At 43.3% G+C, this 23,475-nt stretch overlaps 1 protein-coding gene across 1 annotated transcript in view; it reads left to right on the top strand.

The window, feature by feature from the left end:
* The window catches only part of ankfn1a (ankyrin repeat and fibronectin type III domain containing 1a), a 221,125-nt gene that overhangs the window by 117,997 nt on the left and 79,653 nt on the right, over positions 1-23,475 (top strand). The window contains exons 7-8 of the mRNA XM_031835416.1: positions 7,898-8,020; positions 18,033-18,237. Of these exons, the coding sequence (XP_031691276.1) occupies positions 7,898-8,020; positions 18,033-18,237 (328 nt within the window). The remainder of the gene's footprint in view (positions 1-7,897; positions 8,021-18,032; positions 18,238-23,475) is intronic.

Here is a 23,475-nt window from a genome sequence, read left to right as displayed (position 1 = left end):
AAAATATCACGCCCTATTTCAGGATATTGATTAAGAATTTGGACATTTAAAACCACTATTTTGACACTGAGTTATATTAATAAAAAAACAGGAAACAGCAACGGTATAATTTTCAGAGACGTGCTCTGACCACCAACTGTCTCTGCAGACATTATAGAGAAGAAAAATATAATTTTGCACATGGTGCACTAATAACTGCAATTAATTGATTATTGAATGTTGTCGATGGACACAGGGTTGTAGAGCCAAAACATACACATCCTACCTCTGCTCAGCACTCGGACTCGATAACGAGTTGTTTGGGAGCTGCTGCAGTTTGCGAACGGCAGTCAAGTAATTCTATTCCGCCAAAAGTCGTTAAAAATCTAGTCCGCTTGCGGCCGCAACTAGACCCTAGTTTCAAAGGTATCAATAAATAATCTTTAGTATACCTAGCATTCACAAATGTACATCGTTTGAAGCAACCTTGTATAAGTCTGTCACAGTTGACAGCTTCAATATGCCCAATATGGTGAATGAGAATCTTGTAGAATCTTTATTCTTTCAAGTTTTTAGTTCATCGTTCGCTGGTAGGTGGTCCTGCGGGCTCTGGGCATAACTGAATCAAATGAACGAAATGAATTGAAAGATTCGTTATTTTGACTGATTGAGTTGAAAAGATCAGAGTCAGTAAAAAGAGCCGAACATCCCAAGTCATTGTCCCTTACTCTTCCTTTATTGACCCTTCAATAAACCCCGCCCCCAAATTTGGGCCAAACAATCACAGCGCTCCGGTGGTGTAACGGTCATCATTGCATGAAGATAGGTCAGACCAAACTCGCAGCGTGGTACGTGTTCATGATAATTGATTTAAACTGAGCACTGAGACAAAATAACAAAATGGAAAGAAACAGTTCTGTCAGGTGCAGACAAAAAACAGAAAACAACAACCCACAAAACACAGGTGGGAAAAAGCTGCCTAAGTATGATTCTCAATCAGAGACAACGATAGACAGCTGCCTCTGATTGAGAACCACACCCGGCCAAACACAAAGAAATAGAAAACATAGAAAATGAACATAGAATGCACACCCAAATCACACCCTGACCAAACCAAAATTTCAAACCCATGAAAGAAAATGAGGGCAGTATTAAAAACATAACTTTTTGGATGAAAACTTTTGTTTCAATGGTTAAATAATTAAACAGTACACCAGGGACAACTGTGATTCCTGAAATTCAGAGCCTGTTGGAGTATTTTTTAAATCCTAAATTACACTTTTGTTGCATTGTTTGTTAGCTGGTTAACTATAGCTCTCATTCATCACCATTGAAAACATTGATAACTCTAGCCAGCTAGCCAGCCAGCCAGTGACTATATCTTGTTTTCACCAATTGTATGTTAGGTAGTTAAGTTATATAATGAATATGCTGTAACCTGATGTGCCACACACACTACTGCTTTAAACAGCAGTAGCGGTGCGTGGGTTAAATCACTGGAAGCCAGGAAATAATAGCCATATTACAACCTATGTGTTGTGATAATTGCGTTGTTTGGTCTATAATAACCTGTTAGTTCATATGCCATGCAACCATGGTATATAGGCCTAATGCCGAGACAATGAGAAGACCCAGTGACAGAATCAATTCAACCACACCTTTGTTTCATCACAAAACCGGAGAGCAACATCTGTCCGGAGGAAGTCCACAAAGCATATTGCATGTAACAAACAGTTACATGACCTACAGCATGGCCTACAGCAACGTCATATCTGCTTTGCTTAGTCTAATACAGTGACAAATAAAATATACCAAAAACCATTTAGTCCAGTCAACATATACTAAATATGATGTGGCTTTCAATGGTACTGATTTCTATGTGTGTGTGTGCGTGTGTGCTTGCAAGTAGAAAAAAACATGTTGACCTACCCTACCTGTAGATAAACGCCAATGCCATCCTCCTCTCCTTCATATTACCGAAACGGTTTATGACTCTTTCATACAGTACACGCTTTACGTTTTTGTTGTTCTAGGCTACCTGGCTAAAATGCTTGCTCGCTAGCCTAACTTCTTTTCATGTGCAATGATGAGCCAGCTAGTTAACATTAGCCTTCTAGGCAAGGGGCACAACGATGTATGAATTAATGGTTGGATCAGAATCGCAGTTATAATCATTGGCCAGTACGGAGAATGAAGTAAAACCCAAGTACAAATCCTTATCTCCATCCATGGTTAGTTTTAGTTAGCTAGCTAGCCACTGGAAGGACAACAACACAACGAGCTTGGTTTTTTATGTGTTGTAATTGGAGTGAAGCCAAATCCAAACTGGCTTCCCTTGACACTACTTTTTGGTTTGCCAGGACCATTCACAGTTGAGCTTGCTCAGTTTAGCTTAACGCTGATTGGCTATTATTTTATAAAAAACTATCAAGGGAGGCCAAATTCTTGCTGGCTTCCGTTGCATTCAATGCTACTGGCGGCAACAATATCATCCTCTTTTTTTGACCAGACAGCATCAGATAGATGGGCTACAGAGACAGAGGGGCGCTGTTTCGCTTGCACGGTGAGATACAGTACATTCAGCCTCTAGCGAATTCTAAAACACAAAGAAAAAAGACGAAAGATACATCATTTTATGTGTTTTTCTTTATATTATTTTCTGGGAGAAGCCTGGCTTCCCTTGGCTTCCCTGAATACACGCCACTGTTCACCAGTACAAACCATATCAGATCATACCCCGTTGCGCACGTGTGTGTCACATCGAGTCACTGAGGAATACTGGGTTCTGTGACCACTGACGATACAAAAGGCACCCAGTAGGACGCCCAGATCTGTCAAAAAACACCCCTTTGACGATACAATGGATAATTACCAACCAATCACGACCACGGTCGTTGGTTGCAAAGGCAGGGGGTGCCGTGCGTGCGTTCGTGTATATGTGTACAAAACCCTTTCCTATCTGTCAGTCTCAATAATAGCACTTTACCAGTGATATTGTGCTGCAGGTCAATTCCAATGAACGTCACATTCTATATTAGTCATACAGAACAGCCTGTTGGAACCGGGCGCCTCTCTAGTGACATACGCTATGACATCAGTAAACTTGTTATGGCTGGTATACTGATGTTGTTGTACTTTTTATGGTATTGTGAATATTACTGTTCAGCTTTTATGAGTTCGTTCTGTTCCCACTGCTATTCTGTTTTGCCATGCTTGCCTGCATGTGTATGTTGTTTGTGTGTATACCCTCCTATGTGTGTTACTCAGGTTGACTCATGACCCGCAGTCCCCGGATGAGGGGTGGGTTGAATGAAGATAGAACCATTCCTTAAAAAAGGTTCCATTATTGTGCTACGTTGAGGTTTTTCTTTCATTATTTGTAGGCTATCTGACATTAGTGCATAAGCCTAAGCTTTAGGGCCTAATCGTACACTCGCCAAATAGCCCACACGCCAATCACGAAATGCTTTTGGGAACGGGCAGAAAACGTATATCAACGGAGGCAAAAATGACAATGTCTGAGTTTAATTCAATAAGAGAAAAGCTGCGAAATGGAAAGTTGAAACTAAAGACTAGGGAGGGACAGAAAAGTGATGTTTAGTTGTGTGATCATTGTGAGGCGCTATACAAATTCAACAGTCACAACACGAGGACTTCAAGTAGGCCTATGGCACATCGAGGGAACTATAGCCTACTGTTCAGATGGGTTAAATGGAAACTGAAATCTGGACACTGACTGTAGGTCTATAACCTCTCACATAGGCGTAATATGAACTCCTGCAGAATTAAGCATTTCTTGCAGTAAAATTATACACCAAATGTAGGAACTTTTTTGACTCTGGAACAGGAGTGGAGAAATATGGCCAGTTATATACCGTCTGTGGAGGTGCTATCTTTATCAACATCATAAAAGCTGATAGTAATTTCATCCACATAAAATATGCATCTAAGTCAAACTAAAATCTTATCAGAAACATGTTGGATCGTTTTCACAGCTTTCTATTTCCTTACAACCAGTCAAACCGATTTTTGTCCAGAAAGTCTTTCTTATTGCATTCTCCCCAGTCGCTAAAAGACTTTGCTCTGCAGAAAGAAGCACAGATGATAGAGAGAACTTTACCGATGTCAACTAGAATGCTTTCATTCTATCGGTTTATGATATTCTCGTGAGCAATGGTTTATTTAGTCTTCTAGAGCAATGTATAATGACAGAAGAGAAGCTACACGTATCTAAGTGTAGAGAAGTTGACAAACAAAATGTTTGAAATGACAGTGCATTCGGAAAGGATTCAGGCCCTTTCACTCTTTCATTTTGTTACGTTACAGCCTTATTCTAAAATTGATTAAATACATTTTTACCTCATCAATCTACACACAATACCACATAATGCAAATGTAAAAAATAATTAATTAATTAAATAACATTTGCATAAGCATTCAGACCCTTTGCTATGAGGCTCGAAATTGGTACTCAGTTGCATCCTGTTTCCATTGATTATCCTTGAGATGTTTCTACAACTTGATTGTAGTCCACCTGTGGTAAATTCAATTGATTGAACATGATTTGGAAAGGCACACACCTGTCTATATAAGGTCCCACAGTTGAGAGTGCATGTCAGAGCAAAAACCAAGCCATGAGGTCGAAGGAATTTTCCGATTGTGTCGAGGCACAGATCTGGGGAAGGGTACCAAAAAATGTCTGCAGCATTAAAGGTTCCCAAGAATACAGTGGCCTCCATCATTCTTTTGAGGAAGAAGTTTGAAACCACCAAGACTCTTCCTAGAGCTGGCCAAACTGAGCAATCGGGGGAGAAGGGCCTTGGTCAGGGGGTGACCAAAAACCCAATGGTCACTCTGACAGAGCTCTGTGGAGATGGGAGAACCTTCCAGAAGGACAACCATCTCTGCAGCACTCCACCAATCAGGCCTTTATGGTAGAGTGGCTAGATGGAAGCCAATCCAGTAAAAGGCACATGACAGCCTGCTGAGAGTTTGTCAAACGGCAACTAATAGACTCTCAGACCATGAAAAACACGATTCTCTGGTCTGATGAGATTGACCTCTTTGGCTTGAATGCCAAGCATCATGCCTGGAGGAAGCCTGGCACCACTCATCACCTGGCCAATACCATCCCTATGGTGAAGCATGATGGTGGCAGCGTGCTGTGGGGATGTTTTCAGTGGTAGGGACTGGTAGACTAGTCAGGATGGGGGAAAGATGAACGGAGCAAATTACAGAGAGATCCATCGGGACTCCACAATACTGGCCTTCTAGGCAGAGTTCCTCTGTTCAGTTTCTGTGTCCGATCATAAACCTCTATTTTTATTGGCCGGTCTTTTGTGTTTTGCGGGTACTATTTAATGAAGCTGCCAGTTGAGTACTTGTGAGGCGTCTGTTTCTCAAACTAGACACTCTAATGTACTTGTCCTCTTGCTCAGTTGTGCACCGGGGCCTCCCACTCCTCTTTCTGTTCTGGTTAGGGCCAGTTTGCGCTGTTCTGTGAAGGGAGTAGTACACAGCATTGTATGAGATCTTCAGTTTATTGGCAACTTCTCGCATGGAATAGCCTTAAGAGTAGACTGCCGAGTTTCAGAATAACGTGTTTTTTTTCTGGACATTTTGAGCCTATAATCGAACCCACAAACACTGATGCTCCAAATATTCAACTAGTCTGAAGAAGGACAGTTTTGTTGCTTCTTTAATCAGACAAGAGTTTTGAGCTATGCTAACATAATTGCAAAAGGGTTTTCTAATGATCAATTAGCCTTTTACAATGATAAACTTGGATTAGCTAACAACGTGCCATTGGAACACAGGAGTGATGGTTGATAATTATGGGCCTCTGTACGCCTATGAAGATATTCCATAAACAATCTGCCTTTTCCAGCTACAATAGTCATTTACAACATAAACAATGTCTACACTGTATTTCTGATCAATTTGATGTTATTTTAATGGACACAAAATGTGCTTTTCTTTCAAAAACCTGGACTTTTCTAAGTGACCCCAAACCTTTGAACTGTTTTGTGTATATTGTATTTTTTACTGTCAAACATTCGTTGAGACATAATTTAGCAGCCAGGTAAGTTATTGGCTGTGCCTGAAATCTGTGCTGCTTACTACACACTAAAACGGCATAATATGTCCAAATCTTACTACATTAGAAGGGCTGTTTTTAGTAATCATTTTGGGTACAGCGTGAAACCATATCTGATTATCAGCTGTTGTCAAACACGTGGGTCTCGAAAGACTAATCTCTTCCTCAATAGTGTGCAGTGAATTTTACTAGATCACCTCCTCTCCCTCATATCATCTCCTCTCCCTCTCCTATCATTGTATTTCCTCTATATCTCCTATCCTCTCCCTCTCCTATCCTCTCCTCTTTCTCCTCTCTCTCCCTCTCTCTTCTCTAATCTCCCTCTCCTCTCCTATCATCTCTCTCTCACCTCTCCTCTCCCTCTCCTATCCTCTTGTCTTCTCTCCCGCTCTTCTCTTTTTGCCTCTCCCTCTCACCTCATCTCCCTCATCTCCTACCCCTCTCCTCTCCCTCTCCTATCATATTGTCTCCTCCCCTTCTCATATCCTCTCCCTCTCCTATTCTCTTATCTCCTCTCCCTCTCTTCTCCTATCCTCTCATCTCCTTTCACTCTCTCTGTCCTATCCCTCTCATGTCCTCTTTATCCTCTCCCTCTCATCTATCTTCCTCTCTCCTCTGCCTCTCTCTCTCTTCTTTCCCTCTCCCTCTCTCTCTTCATCTCCTCTCTCTCCTACCCCTCTCCCTCTCTCCCCGTCTCCTCTATCTCTCCTACCCCTCTCCCTCTCTCTTTCCATCTCCTCTCCCTCTCCTACCCCTTTCCCACCTGCTCACTCACATGCTCCACTTCTTCCCTCCCCCTCCACCCATCTCATAACAGGTGTCCTCCCCTCCACCCATCTCTCCCCCTCTCTGCTTCTCCCCCTCTGACAATGTCATCCCCATCTCTCCTTTTCTTTTTTACAATAATCTGTCCTTCTCCTCTCCCTCTCTCTCCATCCCCCTTCTGTAAAGCAACCCCAATTTTTTTTAAACTCAGTACAGTGTGTGTAACGGCTGCCAACAGTGTGTGTGTGTGCGCCCAGCATCCCTCCGCTCATCTCATCTCTAGGCACCCACTCTCCGTGTGTGCTCAGTGTTCACCTCCCCAACCCCCCTCTCACATTATCCTATCTCTCTCTCTCTCCCTTTCTCTTGCAGGCTTTCCCTTCTCCCTTCAATGCGCTCCTCTGTGTGGGTGCGTGTTTGTGTGTGCAGCTAAAGCGAGATGCTTTTGCTTACACAGAGCTGAATTGAACAGGTGCTCAGTGCTATCAGCATAGCTAGCCTGAGAGGAATACAGAGACAAGCTACAGAGTAGGAACCAGAAAGGAGCTACGCTGCTCTGAAACTGATCCAGGATAGAGCACCTCTTTGGGGATGCACTTGTCTGAGCGAGCCCCTTGGAGAATAAATCTCTTGAACTTGGTTTAGTTGCCTGACAGAACGTGGAGAGAGGGTCTACTGGCCAGGGTTGTGACACTCTGCCCTGCTCGGCAGGGTTTCCTGGAACTTTCAGAACGGGATGGACTAAGATTTATTTAGAACTTGGATGTGCTCCAGAGAGGGACTCAGTGTGACTGAGACAGCCAGGAGAGAGCTTCAGATCTGGGCTACACATACCTTAGTGGTACCGGCATTCCTTAGAACTCAGTGAGAGAGAAAGACCTACTGTACTCTCCTCTCTTTCTCTGTGAGATAGAGCGACATTGAGAGATTTGCCTGAATGTGACTTTTGCTTCTCATCTGGACTTAACCTCTCCTCTCAAGGGTACCATTCAGGACTGACCTCCATCTCCCTCCTCTCCTACTCTCGTCTCCCCCCTCTCCCCCTCTGCTCTGCAGCTCGGAGAGTAAGATATCTCGCCTGGCTCAGAGGTTGAACCAGAGACCAGGGGATGCTCTGATAAAGGACTTCAGACAGTTGCTCTACACGGGCTCACCACGCACGTCTCACAGCCTGGACAGGTACAACTGCTGAAGCCACCGCACACACACATACAGGTGAACACACACATGCACAAAGCACAGACGTAAGAACACACACATGCAGATTCCCACACACGCAGAGATGCATAGGTGCGTGCACCAACACATATGCAGATGAGCGCGCACAAACACACACACACACATCAGATGATCAAATATCAGATAATACACTACATCAGTATGTGTGGGGTCAGTATACATCTGCTGTGCTGTCAGCTGATAATTGATCTGTTGAACTTGGTGGGTGAGAGATGTAGGCTATATAAAGGGGTAGGTAATTAATGTACACTGATACTGCTGCTTCAGCATTCCTGGCTGTTAGAAGAATATACTTTTTTTGGTTTCGCTCATACAGTATCGATTGAAGCTGAAGATATCCTCATATCCCTCCCTTTCTCTCTCCTCGTTCCTTCTCTCTTTTTTGCGCAGAAATACATTAGACTGACTTGACTTCTGTTGCTGTTACTGTCATTTCTCTCCATCTTTGTGTTCCTGTCTTTCTCAAACTGTTCTCTCTCTTCTCCCCCGTTCTTTCTCTCTCTCTCTACTCACTCTCTCTCTCTCTCTCTCTCTCTCTCGTTCTCTCTCTTTCTCTCTGCTTTGCGCAGAAACAGATTACACCTACTTGACTCCTGCTGCTGTTACTGTAATTTCTCTCCATCTTTAAGTCCTGTCTTTCTCAATCTGTTATTGCTCTTTCCCCCCGATCTCTCTTTCTATCTCTCCCTCCCTCTCTCTCTCTCTCTACTCTCTCTCTCTACTCTCTCTCTGTGCGCAGAAACCGATAAGACTAACTTGACTTCTGTTTGTGTTTTTGTCTTTCTCCATCTATTATCTCGCTCTTCTTCCCCCATTCTCTCTCTGTATCGCTCTGTCCCTTATTCCTCTGTGTGTAATGTATGTGTTTCAGTGCAATTGTTGCAGTAGACTGTTGTTGAAAATTCACCTGTACGTGTCTGTTGGTTCTTTAGGCTCTTTAGTTAGCAATGTCTTGTTTAGATGTTCCATTTGAGACAGAATCAGTGTGTTTTTCTCTGTGGAAGTGATTGAATAACGATGTTGGAGCTGAGTAGAATACCCGTACTTGCGTTCTTAAGTAGTATCCTGTTTGGTAATGCAAGAAAATAATGTTTTATAGTATGTGACATTTCCAAAATTGAGTATGCTTTAAGTGCCAGGATATCATACTAATTTCAGCTTTTTATCTAGTAGAATTTGCTACAAACTGTTAAGGATTTTTATGCCTTGAGACAATTGAGACATGGATTGTGTTTGTGTGCCATTCAGAGGGTGAATGGGCAAGACAAAATATTTCAGTGCCTTTGAACAGGGTATGGTAGTAGGTTCCAGGCGTACCGGTTTGAGTGTGTCAAGAACTGCAACGCTGCCGGGTTTTTCACGCTAAATATTTTCCTGCAAATTTGTGTTCTGCTAGAGCTGTTTCGGTTAACTTTAAGTGCAGTTATTGTGAAGTGGAAATGTCTAGGCTCAGCCGCGAGGTGGTAGGCCACACAAGCTCACCGAATGGGACCACCGAGTGCTGAAGCGCATAGCGTGTAAAACATATTATTTTCTCGGTTGCAACACTCACTACCGTGTTCCAAACTGCCTCTGGAAGCAACGTCAGAACTGTTCGTCAGGAGCTTCATGAAATGGGTTTCCATGGCAGAGCAGCTGCACACAAGCCTAAGATCACCATGCACAATGCCAAGCGCCAGCTGGAGTGGTGTAAAGTTTGCCGCCATTGGACTCTGGAACAGTGGAAACGCATTCTCTGTAGTGATGAATCACTCTTCACCATCCGGTAGTCCGAAGGACGACTCTGGAACAGTGGAAACGCATTCTCTGTAGTGATGAATCACGCTTCACCATCCGGTAGTCCGAAGGACGACTCTGGGTTTGGTGGATGCCAGGAAAACGCTACCTGCCACAATGCATAGTGCCGAGTGTAAAATTTGATGGGGAGGAGTAATGGTCTGGGGCTGTTTTTCATGGCCCCTTAGTTATATTGAAGGGAAATCTTAACACTACAGCATAAAATTACATTCTAGATGATCCTTTGCTTCCAATTTTGTGGCAACAGTTTGGGGAAGGCCCTTTCCTGTTTTTACTTTTTTTTATTTCACCATTATTTAACCAGATAGGTTAGTTGAGAACAAGTTCTCATTTACAACTGCAACCTGGCCAATATAAAGCAAAGCAGTTCGACACATACAACAACACAGATGTACACATGGAATAAACACACATACAGTCAATAATACAGTAGAGAAAATCTAAAAACAGTGTGTGCAAATGAGGTAAGGCAATAAATAGGCCATGGTGGCGAAGAAATTACAATATAGCAATTAAACACTGGAATGGTAGATGTGCAGAAGATGAATGTGTAAGTAGAGATAATGGGGTGCAAAGGAGCAAGATAAATAAATAAATACAGTATGGGGATGAGGTAGTTGGATGGGCTATAAACAGATGGGCTATGTACAGGTGCAGTGATCTGTGAGCTGCTCTGACAGCTGGTGTTTAAAGCTAGTGAGGGAGATATGAGTCTCCAGCTTCAGTGATTTTTGCAATTAGTTACAGTCATTGGCAGCAGAGAACTAGAAGGAAAGGCAGCCAAAGGAGGAATTGGCTTTGAGGGTGACCAGTGAAATATACCTGCTGGGGTGCGTTCTACGGGTGGGTGCTGCTATGGTGACCAGTGAGCTGAGATAAGGCGGGGCTTTACCTAGCAAATACTTGTAGATGACCTGGAGCCAGTGGGTTTGGCGACGAGTATGAAGTGAGGGCCAGCCAACGAGAGTGTACATGTTGCAGTGGTGGGTAGTGTATGGGGCTTTGGTGACAAAACGGATGGCACTGTGATAGACTGCATCCAATTTGTTGAGTAGAGTGTTGGAGGCTATTTTGTAGATGATATCGCCGAAGTCGAGGATCGGTAGAATGGTCAGTTTTACGAGGGTATGTTTGGCAGCATGAGTGAAGGATGTTTTGTTGCGATATAGGAAGCCGATTGGAGATGCTTAATGTGAGTCTTGAAAGAGAGTTGACAGTCTAACCAGACACCTAGGTATTTGTAGTTGTCCACATATTCTAAGTCAGAACCGTCCAGTGATGCTGGTGATAGCAGTGATGCTGGACGGGCGGGCAGTGATCGGTTGAAGAGCATGCATTTAGCTTGACTTGCATTTAAGAGCAGTTGGAGGCCACGAAAGGAGAGTTGTATGGCATTGAAGATCGTTTGGATGTTAGTTAACACAGTGTCCAATGAAGGGCCAGAAGTATACAGAATGGTGTCATCTGCGTAGAGGTGGATCAGAGAATCACCAGCAGCAAGAGCGACATCATTGATGTATACAGAGAAGAGAGTCGGCCCGAGAATTGAACCCTGTGGCACCCCCATAGAGACTGCCAGAGGTCCGGACAACAGGCCCTCCGATTTGACACACTAAACTCTATCAGAGAAGTAGTTGGTGAACCAGGTGAGGTAATCATTTGAGAAACCAAGGCTGTTAAGTCTGCATTAAGAATGTGGTGATTGACAGAGTCTAAATCCTTGGGACCTTGAGCGTGGTTGAGGTGCACCCATGACCAGCTCTGAAACCAGATTGCATAGCGGAGAAGGTACGGTGGGATTCGAGATGGTCGGTAATCTGTTTGTTAACTTGGCTTTCGAAGACCTTAGAAAGGCAGAGTAGGATAGATATAGGTCTGTAGCAGTTTGAATCTAGAGTGTCTCCCCCTTTGAAGAGGGGGATGACCGCGGCTGCTTTCCAATCTTTGGGAATCTCAGACGATACGAAAGAGAGGTTGAACAGGCTAGTAATAGGGGTTGCATCAATTTCGGCAGATCATTTTAGAAAGAGATTGTCCAGATTGTCTAGCCCGGCTGATTTGTAGGAGTCCAGGTTTTGCAGCTCTTTCAGAACATCAGCTATCTGGATTTGGGTGAAGGAGAAATGGTGGAGGCTTGGGCGAGTTGCTGTGGGGGGTGCAGGGCTGTTGACCGTAGCCAGGTGGAAAGCATGGCCAGTCCTAGAAAAATGCTTATTGAAATTCTCAATTATAGTGGATATATTGGTGGTGACAGTGTTTCCTAGCCTCAGTGCAGTGGGCAGCTGGGAGGAGGTGCTCTTATTCTCCATGGACTTTACAATGTCCCAGAACTTTTTTGAGTTTGTGCTACAAGATGCACATTTCTGTTTGAAAAAGCTAGCCTTAGCTTTCCTAACTTCCCTGAAAAGTTGCTTATCACAGGGGCTATTCAATGCTAATGCAGAACGCCATAGGATGTTTTTGTGCTGGTCAAGGGCAGTCAGGTGTGGAGAGAACCAAGGGCTATATCTGTTCCTGGTTCAATTTTTTTGGCATGTGGCATGCTTATTTAAGATGGTGAGGAACGCATTTTTGAAGAATAACCAGGCATCCTCTACTGACAGGATGTATCAATATCCTTCCAGGATACCCAGGCCAGGTCGATTAGAAAGGCCTGCCCGTTGAAGTTTTTTAGGGACCGTTTGACAGTGATGAGGGGTGGTCGTTTGATCGCAGACCCATTACGGATGCAGGCAATGAGGCAGTGATCGCTGAGATCTTGGTTGAAAACAGCAGAGGTGTATTTGGAGGGCAAGTTGGTTAGGATGACCTCTATGAGGGTGCCCGTGTTTACGGCTTTGGGGTTGTACCTGGTGGGTTCATTGATAATTTGTGTGAGATTGAGGGCATCAAGCTTAGATTGTAGGATGGCCGGGGTGTTAAACATATCCCAGTTCAGTTCACCTAGCAGCATGAACTCTAAAGACAGATGGGGGCAATCAGTTCACATATGGTGTCCAGAGCATAGCTGGGGGCAAAGGGTGGTCTATAGCAAGCGGCTACAGTGGGAGACTTGTTTCTGGAAAGGTGGATTTTTAGAAGTAGAAGCTCGAATTGTTTTGGTAAAGACCTGGATAGTAAGACAGAACTCTGCAGGCTCTCTCTGCAGTAGATTGCAACACCGCCCCCTTTGACAGTTCTATCTTGTCGGAAAATGTTTTAGTTAGGGATGGAAGTTTCAAGGTTTTTGGTGGTCTTCCTAAACCAGGATTCAGACACGGCTAGGACATCCGGGTTGGCAGAGTGTGCTAAAGCAGTGAATAAAACAAACTTAGGGAGGAGGCTTCTAATGTTAACATGCATGAAACCAATGTTTTCACGGTTACAGAAGTCAACAAATGAGATAACCTGGGGAGTAGGAGTGGAGGTAGGCCCTGCAGGGCCTGGATTAACCTCTACATCACCAGAGGAACAGAGTCGGATAAGGGTACGGCTAAAGGCTATAAGAACTGGTCGTCTAGTACGTCCAGAACAGAGAGTAAAAGGAGCAGGTTTCTGGGAGCGATAGAATAGATTCAAGGCATAATGTACAGACAAAGGTTTGGTAGATTGTGAATACAGTGGAGGTAGGCCTAGGCATTGAGTGATGATGAGAGAGATATTGTCTCTAGAAACATCATTTAAACCAGGTGATGTCATCGCATGTGTGGGAGGTGGAACTAAAGGGTTGGCTAAGGTATATTGAGCAGGGCTAAAGGCTCTACAGTGAAATAAGGCAATAATCACTAACCAGAACAGCAATGGACAAGGCATATTGACATTATGGAGAGGCATTTGGTAGCCGAGTGATCATAAGGGTCCAGTGAGTGGTGAGGCTGGTTGGAGACACGGCGATTCAGACAGCTAGCGGGCCGGGGCAAGCAAGATAGCAGAAGGGACTTAGAGGGACGTCGCGACGGGGGAAGTCTGTTTATAGCCTCCTCGTGCAGAGCCTCCTTGTGCTTCTACTTCAGTAGACCAGTCGTGATGGATTAGTAGGGTTCCGTGTGGAAAAGGGGACCAGTCCAATTGGCAAAATAGGTATAGTGGCCAAAGAAATTGTCCGATGGACCTATTCAGCTAACAGCCGATATGCTCTAGACAGCTAGCGGGCCGCGGCTGCATCCTTGAGATGTTTGTACAACTTGATTGGAGTCCAGCTGTGGTAAATTCAATTGATTGGACATGATTTGGAAAAGCACACACCTCAACTGTGGGACATAAGGTCCCATAAGGTCCCACAGTTGACAGTGCATGTAAGAGCAAAACCCAAGCCATGAGGTCGAAGGAAATGTCCTAGCGCTCTGAGACAGGATTGTGTCGAGGCACAGATCTGGGGAAGGGTACACATTTTTTTTACAACATTGAAGGTCCCCAAGAACACTGTGGCCTCAATCATTCTTAAATGGTAGATGTTTTGAACCACCAAGACTCTTCCTAGAGCAATTTAATCCATTTTAGAATAAGGCTGTAACGTAACAAAATGTGGAAAACGTCATGGGGTCTGAATATTTTCTGAATGCACTGAACAAAAATATAAACACAACATGCAACAATTTCGACGATGCTACTGAGTTACAGTTCATGTAAGGAAATCAGTCAATTGAAATAAATCCATTTGGCACCAATTCTTGGATTTCACATGACTGGGCAGGGGCGCCACCATGAGTGCATCTGGGAGGGCATAGGTCCACCCACTTGAGAGACTGGCCCATCCACTGGGGAGCAATGCCCAGCCAATCAGAATGAGTTTTTCACCACAAAAAGGATTTATTACAGACAGAAATACTCCTCCGTTTCATCAGCTGTCCAGGTGGCTGGTCTTAGACGATCCTGCAGGTGAAGAAGCCAGATGTGGAGGGCGTGAGCTGGCATGGTTACACAGAGTCTGCTGTTGTGAGGCTGGTTAGACGTACTGCCAAATTCTCTAAAACACCTTTTCTCTTATGGTAGAGAAATTAACATACAATTCTCTGGCAACAGCTCTGATGGACTTTCCTGTAGTCAGCATGTCAATTGCACGCTCCCTCAGAACTTGAGGCATCTGTGACATTGTGATGTGTGGCCTTTTATTGTACTCTGCACAAGATGCACCTATGTGATGATCATGCTGTTTAATCAGCTTCTTGATATGCCATACCTGACTGCTGGATGGATTATCTTGGAAATGCTCACTAGCAGGGATGCAAACAAATGTGTGCAGAGAAATAAGGTTTTTGTGTGTATAGAACATTTCTGGGATCTTTTATTTCAGCTCATGAAATCTCTCTCTCTCTCTGTTTCTCTCTCTCTGTTTCTCTTTATTTCTCTCTCGAGCACTTTTCTTATCCACTCTCTCTTTCTCTCCGGCCCTATTTACCTCTCTACTTCTCCCTTCCTCTTACTCCCAGCTAATGATTTGTCCCTTCAACCAATTTTATCAGCTCATATCCGTAGTTATTAGGGGGAAGAGTGAGAGGCCATTGTACCAGCCTGCTGCTATTTGAGGCCCAGTTGATAGAGCTGGAGTCAGATGTGAAGGACTATTCATTGTGTTGTACATCACTGTTCCAGCCACCTCTCAATGGATAAATGGAGAGATGACGCAACCGTTAAATTCAAACACTCCTGAAAGGACAGACGTGACTATTCTGTGGTTGGTCATGAGTGTGCGGGAGTGTGTGTGCATGAGCATAAAAGAGTGCTCATTTTGGATATTTTAGTTCACTTGCCTCAATTAGTGGGGACACACACATAGGCACACACATGCATGTATGCACACACACACTTTCCCCTGCAGTGCCTCTAGTTGGTCTTGTCTTGGGGTGGCAGGTAGCCTAGTGGTTAGAGCATTGGGCCAGTAACCAAAAGGTTGCTGGATTGAATCCCCGAGCTGACAAGGTAAAAATCTGTCTTTCTGCCCCTGAACAAGGCAGCTAACCCACTGTTCCCCGGTAGGCTGTCATTGTAAATAAGAATTTGTTCTTAACTGACTTGCCGAGTTAAATAAAGGTTAAAAAATAAATAAATGTCATGTTCCATATCTGTGTCCACAATCCCAGGTGTAATATTTGATGATATTTGAATGACATTTGGTTATTTCTTCAACATGTTAAATAAGGACACTCACTTGCACACTTAAACTAATTGTCAGCCAATTAATCAATCACTCATTCAATTAATCAATCTTGCTTTATTCAAGAAATGTATGAAACTAATTGGTCCTGGAAATGATAGAGAGGATTCATCTTTACTTAACATATACTGTACTCTTGAGAAGCATAAAGGACCAAAATAAGCCATCTTTAGGAGCATTTGTTTTGTTATTCTTTCTATTCCTCAGGCCCAATTTCTGACTAAATATAATAATTGGGCTGCCTGTGTAAACGCAGTCATTCTATTGGAAAACTAAAGCATGTTTTTAATTCAAGCATCACATCCCTCTGTAGCTATGTGAACACTAATTATGTTTTGGCAGAGGAAAGATAATGATGTTTGTCGTGACTCACTAGCCTGTCTTCTGTGACAGTGAAGAGATAATGAATAGAGGAACATTAGAATGTTCCTTTTTCATGAATGGTTTCTGAAGAGCGCTCCACCTAACTGAGCCTTCTCACAGCTGAATGCAGAGGTTTGAAACTCAGTTTCTTATTGGTCTATTAACTAATTTAACGTATGGTGATGTCACCAGGCAGGCCAAAACTCCATCCCACCAAAACACGCAGAAATTTCAGGTGGTCTTTTCAAACAACTCTTACACTAAAAGGGCATTATAATAGTTTTCACAATTTCACAGTATTATTCCAACCTCATCGTGTGGAAATATACACTGCTCAAAAAAATAAAGGGAACACTAAAATAACACATCCTAGATCGGAATGAATTAAATATTCTTATTAAATACTTGTTTCTTTACATAGTTGAATGTGCTGACAACAAAATCACACAAAAATTATCAATGGAAATCAAATTTATCAACCCATGGCGGTCTGGATTTGGAGTCACACACAAAATTAAAGTGGAAAACCACACTACAGGCTGATCCAACTTGTAATGTAATGTAATGTCCTTAAAACAAGTCAAAATGAGGCTCAGTAGTGTGTGTGGCCTCCACGTGCCTGTATGACCTCCCTACAACGCCTGGGCATGCTCCTGATAAGGTGGCGGATGGTCTCCTGAGGGATCTCCTCCCAGACCTGGACTAAAGCATCCGCCAACTCCTGGACAGTCTGTGGTGCAACGTGGCGTTGGTAGATGGAGCGAGACATGATGTCCCAGATGTGCTCAATTGGATTCAGGTCTGGGGAACGGGCGGGCCAGTCCATAGCACAAATGCCTTCCTCTTGCAGGAACTGCTGACACACTCTAGCCACATGAGGTCTAGCATTGTCTTGCATTAGGAGGAACTCAGGAGGAACCCAGGGCCAACCGCACCAGCATATGGTCTCACAAGGGGTCTGAGGATCTCATCTCGGTACCTAATGGCAGTCAGGCTACCTCTGGCGAGCACATGGAGGGCTGTGCGGCCCCCCAAAGAAATGCCACCCCACACCATGACTGACCCACCGCCAAACCGGTCATGCTGGAGGATGTTGCAGGCAGCAGAACGTTCTCCACAACGTTCTCCACATCTGTCACGTGCTCAGTGTGAACCTGCTTTCATCTGTGAAGAGCACAGGGCGCCAGTGGCGAATTTGCCAATCTTGGTGTTCTCTGGAAAATGCCAAATGTCCTGCACGGTGTTGGACTGTAAGCACAACCCCCACCTGTGGACGTCGGGCCCTCATACCACCCTCATGGAGTCTGTTTCTGACCGTTTGAGCAGACACATGCACATTTGTTGTTTAAGTGTTCCCTTTATTTTTTTGAGCAGTGTATATAAAACACAGGAAGATTACATAGTCCTTGAGGACATGTGAAGATGATGAAGATTTGAACTTACACCAGATATGAAGAGTGCCTTGGTATTTTTTTCTAATATATTTTCCTCCCTTCCTTTAGGAACTTATGTTCTGTCAGAATGACAGAACCTGAAACTCATCAATTTTTCAAACTCATCAATTTGTACTGTCTTCATTGTCAGCCAATATATAATTGACTATTACTGTCCTCAATAGAAATTTGTCTGACACATTCAAATGACTTTTCTCTTCCTTAGGAACTTCTATTCTGTCAGCATGACTCAACAGATGCAGAACCTGCAGCTGGCCCAAACCAGGAAGTGCTCGGGAGGCCCTGCCTCTCCCAGCGCTGCCAAGCGCCTGTACAGGAACCTATCGGAGAAGCTCAAAGGTGGCCACTCCTCCTTTGAGGAGGCCTACTTCTTCGGCCGTGGAGACCGTCACGGTCATCGCAAGGGCTCGGTGAGTTGGTTATTGTGTGTGTGTGTGCGTGCATGCCCTGTTTGTGTGCGTGTGTACGTTTGTGTGGAATTTTGTGTGTATGGGTGAGCATCTATACGGGACTGTTATGCATCATCATCTTCATCAGATCAAATGATACCAACCAGCCCAGATAAGAGTGTCCAGGAGGACTATACTGTGACTTACTTTACTCTTATAAGTAAAGGAATCTGGAAGAACCTTTATGGAGTTTAAATAATTGCCCATAGGGGAAACCTTTCCAGTTGTAAAATGTTCTTTGAGGAAAAGGGTTTTCGGTGAATGCATGTGTTAAGGTTCAAACCTTTTCACATGGATGGAGAGGGGTTACATTTTTTACCTTATTAGTAATATATTGTAGAGGTATTTGGGGTATTTAGGTGGCAGCCTATCAGAAGATTGGAGGTGTGGCTTTCAGGTTTTGGCCACCCATTAGAGTAAATGTGATACATGTGATTAATTTATTTCCCTTGAATATTTATGCATATTGCATATTGTAGTACAATATTAACATTACTGATTACATATAGTAATAAAATGCTAACTATTACAACTTTGGGATTTGCATAGGCTCTTGATGAACTCTTACATCTCTGTAAGCCTCATTGATTCTACAAAACTGTCAGTTTTCAACCTTAACTTGTGTTGACAGTACAACAGAACAGATGAACAGAAATGACATTTACTCCTACAGGTGGCCTAAAAAGATCTTTCTGAAAGCCACGCCCCTACTAAGCCACACCTCTAGTCCATTGTTCCTCCATGAACCCTTTGCTACATTGAAACATTCCTCCAAGGTTCCTCCAATAGTCGCTCAACTAACCAAAGGTGCAAATATGAACAATTAATAACAATGGTTCCTTGAGGAACTCCAGGGTTCCTCGAGTCTCCACTAATTCTATGTGTAGAGTCTTCAGATATTGACTGGCTAGGCTGGAGGTCTCTCTTTGTGTCTGGGACACTGGACACCGGGTTTAGACAGTGACTGGCTAGGCTGGAGGTCTCTCTGTGTATCTGAGACTCTGGGTTCAGACAGTGACTGGCTAGGCTGGAGGTCTCTCTGTGTATCTGAGACTCTGGGTTTAGACAGTGACTGGCTAGGCTGGAGGTCTCTCTGTGTATCTGAGACTCTGGGTTTAGACAGTGACTGGCTAGGCTGGAGGTCTCTGTGTATCTGAGACTCTGGGTTTAGACAGTGACTGGCTAGGCTGGAGGTCTCTCTGTGTATCTGAGACTCTGGGTTCAGACAGTGACTGGCTAGGCTGGAGGTTTCTCTGTGTATCTGAGACTCTGGGTTCAGACAGTGACTGGCTAGGCTGAAGGTCTCTCTGTGTATCTGAGACTCTGGGTTCAGACAGTGACTGGCTAGGCAACTGGTTTCTCTGTGTATCTGAGACTCTGGGTTCAGACAGTGACTGGCTAGGCTGAAGGTCTCTCTGTGTATCTGAGACTCTGGGTTCAGACAGTGACTGGCTACGCTGGAGGTCTCTCTCTGTCTCGGGACAATACACACCAACCCAATCTGTATTGATCCCATTTCCTGTAATTGGTTTATAATTTCTTTAGAAATGGCCCATAGAATTAGAATATGGCCCATAGAATTAGAATATGAGTAAGTTAATAGGATCTCTATGAGGCAGCCCCTCTGATTGTAAGCCCAAGAGGCACAGAATACAAGTCCTGTTGGTCAGGACTCCATCACATCATCTTGCAAGTCTCCCAGTGCTGACTCTATATATGCATCTGTGAACACATACACAGTCACTGTTCTATTACCAATGGCAGTTAGATAGGGGATATCTGACAAACAAACATACTGTATACTATGTTGAAGTTTGATCAGGTCAGACTAAACCTACCTAATTCTGGTCTCCCTATCGACGGAGACAGGCAAGAGGTGAGGCTGGAGGTAAGGTCTTTGCCAGCGCCCTGTTGATGGGCATGGCAGCGTAGATCAGCTCCTGGCCCCTCATCAGAGTCACACACAGAGGACCGATTACGTTATCAATGGTGGTTATGATTAGCATGGTGGAACCAACTTTCTATTTCACTTCAGATGCCATATGTAAAGTGAAATAGAATAGTAAATGCAGCAATCAGGCTGGTTCCACCATGCTAGGTTATGGTGAATTGGGAGAAAATTCTAAACACGAACCTGATTCAAGTGTCCTCCCTGTGCCATTTATAGGAATACTCACAGCGAGGTCATGTCTATGTGATGCTGAGGGTCCCTTTGCTGGTCTTCTCTATGTTGCATGTTCGGCTGCAAACTAGACATCTCTCGAACAACTGCAGCAGGCAATCCTCTTTAACAAAGTACTTCCTCATCTTATGAGGTGGTGTTGACAGGGAGGGCCTATGACAGGGTGATACAATAGACTGCCAAGTGGTAAATTGCATTTTCTAATAAAGAAAGGAAAAAGCTTTTTAAAATTGCACTTCACAACCAAAACGACTCTACTACTTGTACTGTATCAAGAGGATGGGTAATTAACCTATTAGTTTATCAAACAGGGTATTTTTATACAACATTTCACATAACACACATTGTTGTTGATGAAGCCGTCTGTGTCATCAGGACAGTAACTCGGGTCAAGCTAATTCTAGGTCGTCATTAGTTACCACAGCCACAAAGTCATAAATACCGCCCATTTCTACAATTGATCTTCTTAAAATGGGATTTTAAAACTAACCGTAACCTTAACTACACTGCTAGCCTTATTCCGAACCCTAACCTTAAATTCAGACCAAAAAGCACTTTATTGTTTTCATAATTTTTTACGATGTAGCCAATGTTGACTTTGTGGTTGTGGAAACCCTAATTATATACTTTACAGATATAGACTGAGTATATCTCCAGATTAGATTCAGGCTGGTAAAACTGTCACGGTTTGCTTTTAGTTCACTGTATTAGTGAGATTCAGACATGAGTTAGCTACCACCATAGCTGAATCCATTATTTAGTTTTTCCCTAGACAATACAGAATACACTTGTATGAGCTACGAACTGACCTGCAAATCTGACTTGTAGGCTAGCATTAAGGAAGAGTTGCCTCACTAGCATTATCAAATGATAGCGTTATATAACCAGCAGTATGTAGACAATACACAATAAACTTGTATGAGCTACGACCTAACTAAGTTGTAATGAGGTAACTATGAGGTACCTAGCTAGCTGTATCAATAGATAGCTACCTACATAACCAGCAATAATATTAGCTAAGTTATACCAAGAGGTCAGTAGCTAGCTAGCTAGCCTCCCTCGCTAGCGTTATCAAAAGATAACGATATATAACCCAGCAGTATCTAGACAATACAGAAACTTATATGAGTTATGACCTAACTAAGTTGTAATGAGGTAGCTAGATAGCTACCTGCATAACCAACAATAACATTATATAACGTCATTAGCTAAGTTATACCAGAGGTCATTATATTCCAGTACCTCTGGTTATACACACCACCACCGGTTGTTGCACACCAAGCTAGAGTTACAGGGGCAGACTTGGGGACCGACGAACTCCAACTGCCTATTCCACATACTAGGGTCCTTCAGCAGGGCATGCAAACCATAGAACTTCACTCTGCCATCCTTTGAACACCTTGGGGGAGATGAAACAATGGTGCCATGTTCAGTTAAGGGCAGTGAAGTGGGTGGAGGGGCGATTTGCACATGGAGCTTGGCAAAGGGGGCATGATTTGTTGACATAATCAATGTTGGGTTTGGATTATAATTTAGTTATTGTGACACACTGAGGTTCCAAACTCTGTTTTAGAGAAGACTGGCTTTGACCAAAATTATCCTCTTTACACTTTGTAGTAGAGGTCGACTGATTAATCGGAATGGCCGATTAATTAGGTCAGATTTCAAGTTTTCATAACAATCGGAAATCTGTATTTTTGGACACCGATTTGGCCTTTCTTTTTCATTTTTATTTTATTTACATCTTTATTTAACTAGGCAAGTCAGTTAAGAACACAAGAACACAGTTAAGAACACAAAAACACATCTTATTTTCAATGACGGCCTAGGAACGGAGGGGTAACTGCCTTGTTCAGGTGCAGAACCACGGATTTTTACCTTGTCAGCTCGGGGATTCAATCTTGCAACCTTACAGTTAACTAGTCCAATGCTCTATCCACCTGCCTCTCATTGCACTCCACAAGGAGCCTGCCTGTTAAGCGAATGCAGTAAGAAGCCAAGGTAAGTTGCTAGCTAGCATTCAACTTATCTTGTAAAAAACAATCAATCAATCATAATCACTAGTTAACTACACATGGTTGATGATATTACTAGTTTATCTAGCATGTCCTGCGTTGCATATCGATGCAGTGCGCAGTCGTGAAAAATGACTGTCGTTGCTCCAACGTGTACCTAACCATAAACATCAATGCCTTTCTTTAAGTCAATACACAAGTATATATTTTTTAAACCTGCATATTTAGTTAATATTGCCTGCTAACATGAATTTCTTTTAACTAGGTAAATTGTGTCACTTCTCTTGCAACAGAGTCAGGGTATATGCAGCAGTTTGGGCCGCCTGACTCATTGTGAACGTTGTAGACTATTTCCATCCTAACAAAGACAGCCAACTTAGCCAAACGGGGTATGATTTAACAAAAGCGCATTTGCGAAAAGAGCACAATCGTTGCACGACTGTACCTAACCATAAACACCAATGCCTTTCTTAAAATCAATACACAGAAGTATATATTTTTTAAACCTGCATATTTAGTTAAAAGAAATCCAGATTAGCAGGCAATATTAACCAGGTGAAATTGTGTCACTTCTCTTGCGTTCATTGCACGCAGAGTCAGTGTATATGCAACAGTTTGGGCCGCCTGGCTCGTTGCGAACTAATTTGCCAGAATTTTACGTAATTATGACATATCATTGAAGGTTGTACAATGTAACAGCAATGTTTAGACTTAGGGATGCCACCCATTTGATAAAATACGGAACGGTTCCATATTTCACTGAAATAATAAACGTTTTGTTTTCGAAATGATAGTTTCCGGATTCGACCATATTAATGACCAAAGGCTCGCATTTCTGTGTGTTATTATGTTATAATTAAGTCTATGATTTGATATTTGATAGAGCAGTCTGACTGAGCGGTGGTAGGCAGCAGCAGGCTCATAAGCATTCATTCAAACAGCACTTTCGTGCATTTTGCCAGCAGCTCTTCGCTGTGCTTCAAGCATTGAGCTGTTTATGAC

This window comes from Oncorhynchus kisutch, linkage group LG11 (assembly GCF_002021735.2).
Source record: "Oncorhynchus kisutch isolate 150728-3 linkage group LG11, Okis_V2, whole genome shotgun sequence".
NCBI classification, from domain to species: Eukaryota; Metazoa; Chordata; class Actinopteri; order Salmoniformes; family Salmonidae; genus Oncorhynchus; species Oncorhynchus kisutch.
Note: the sequence above shows the minus strand (reverse complement) of the source record. Positions and strands in the feature narration are given on the sequence as shown.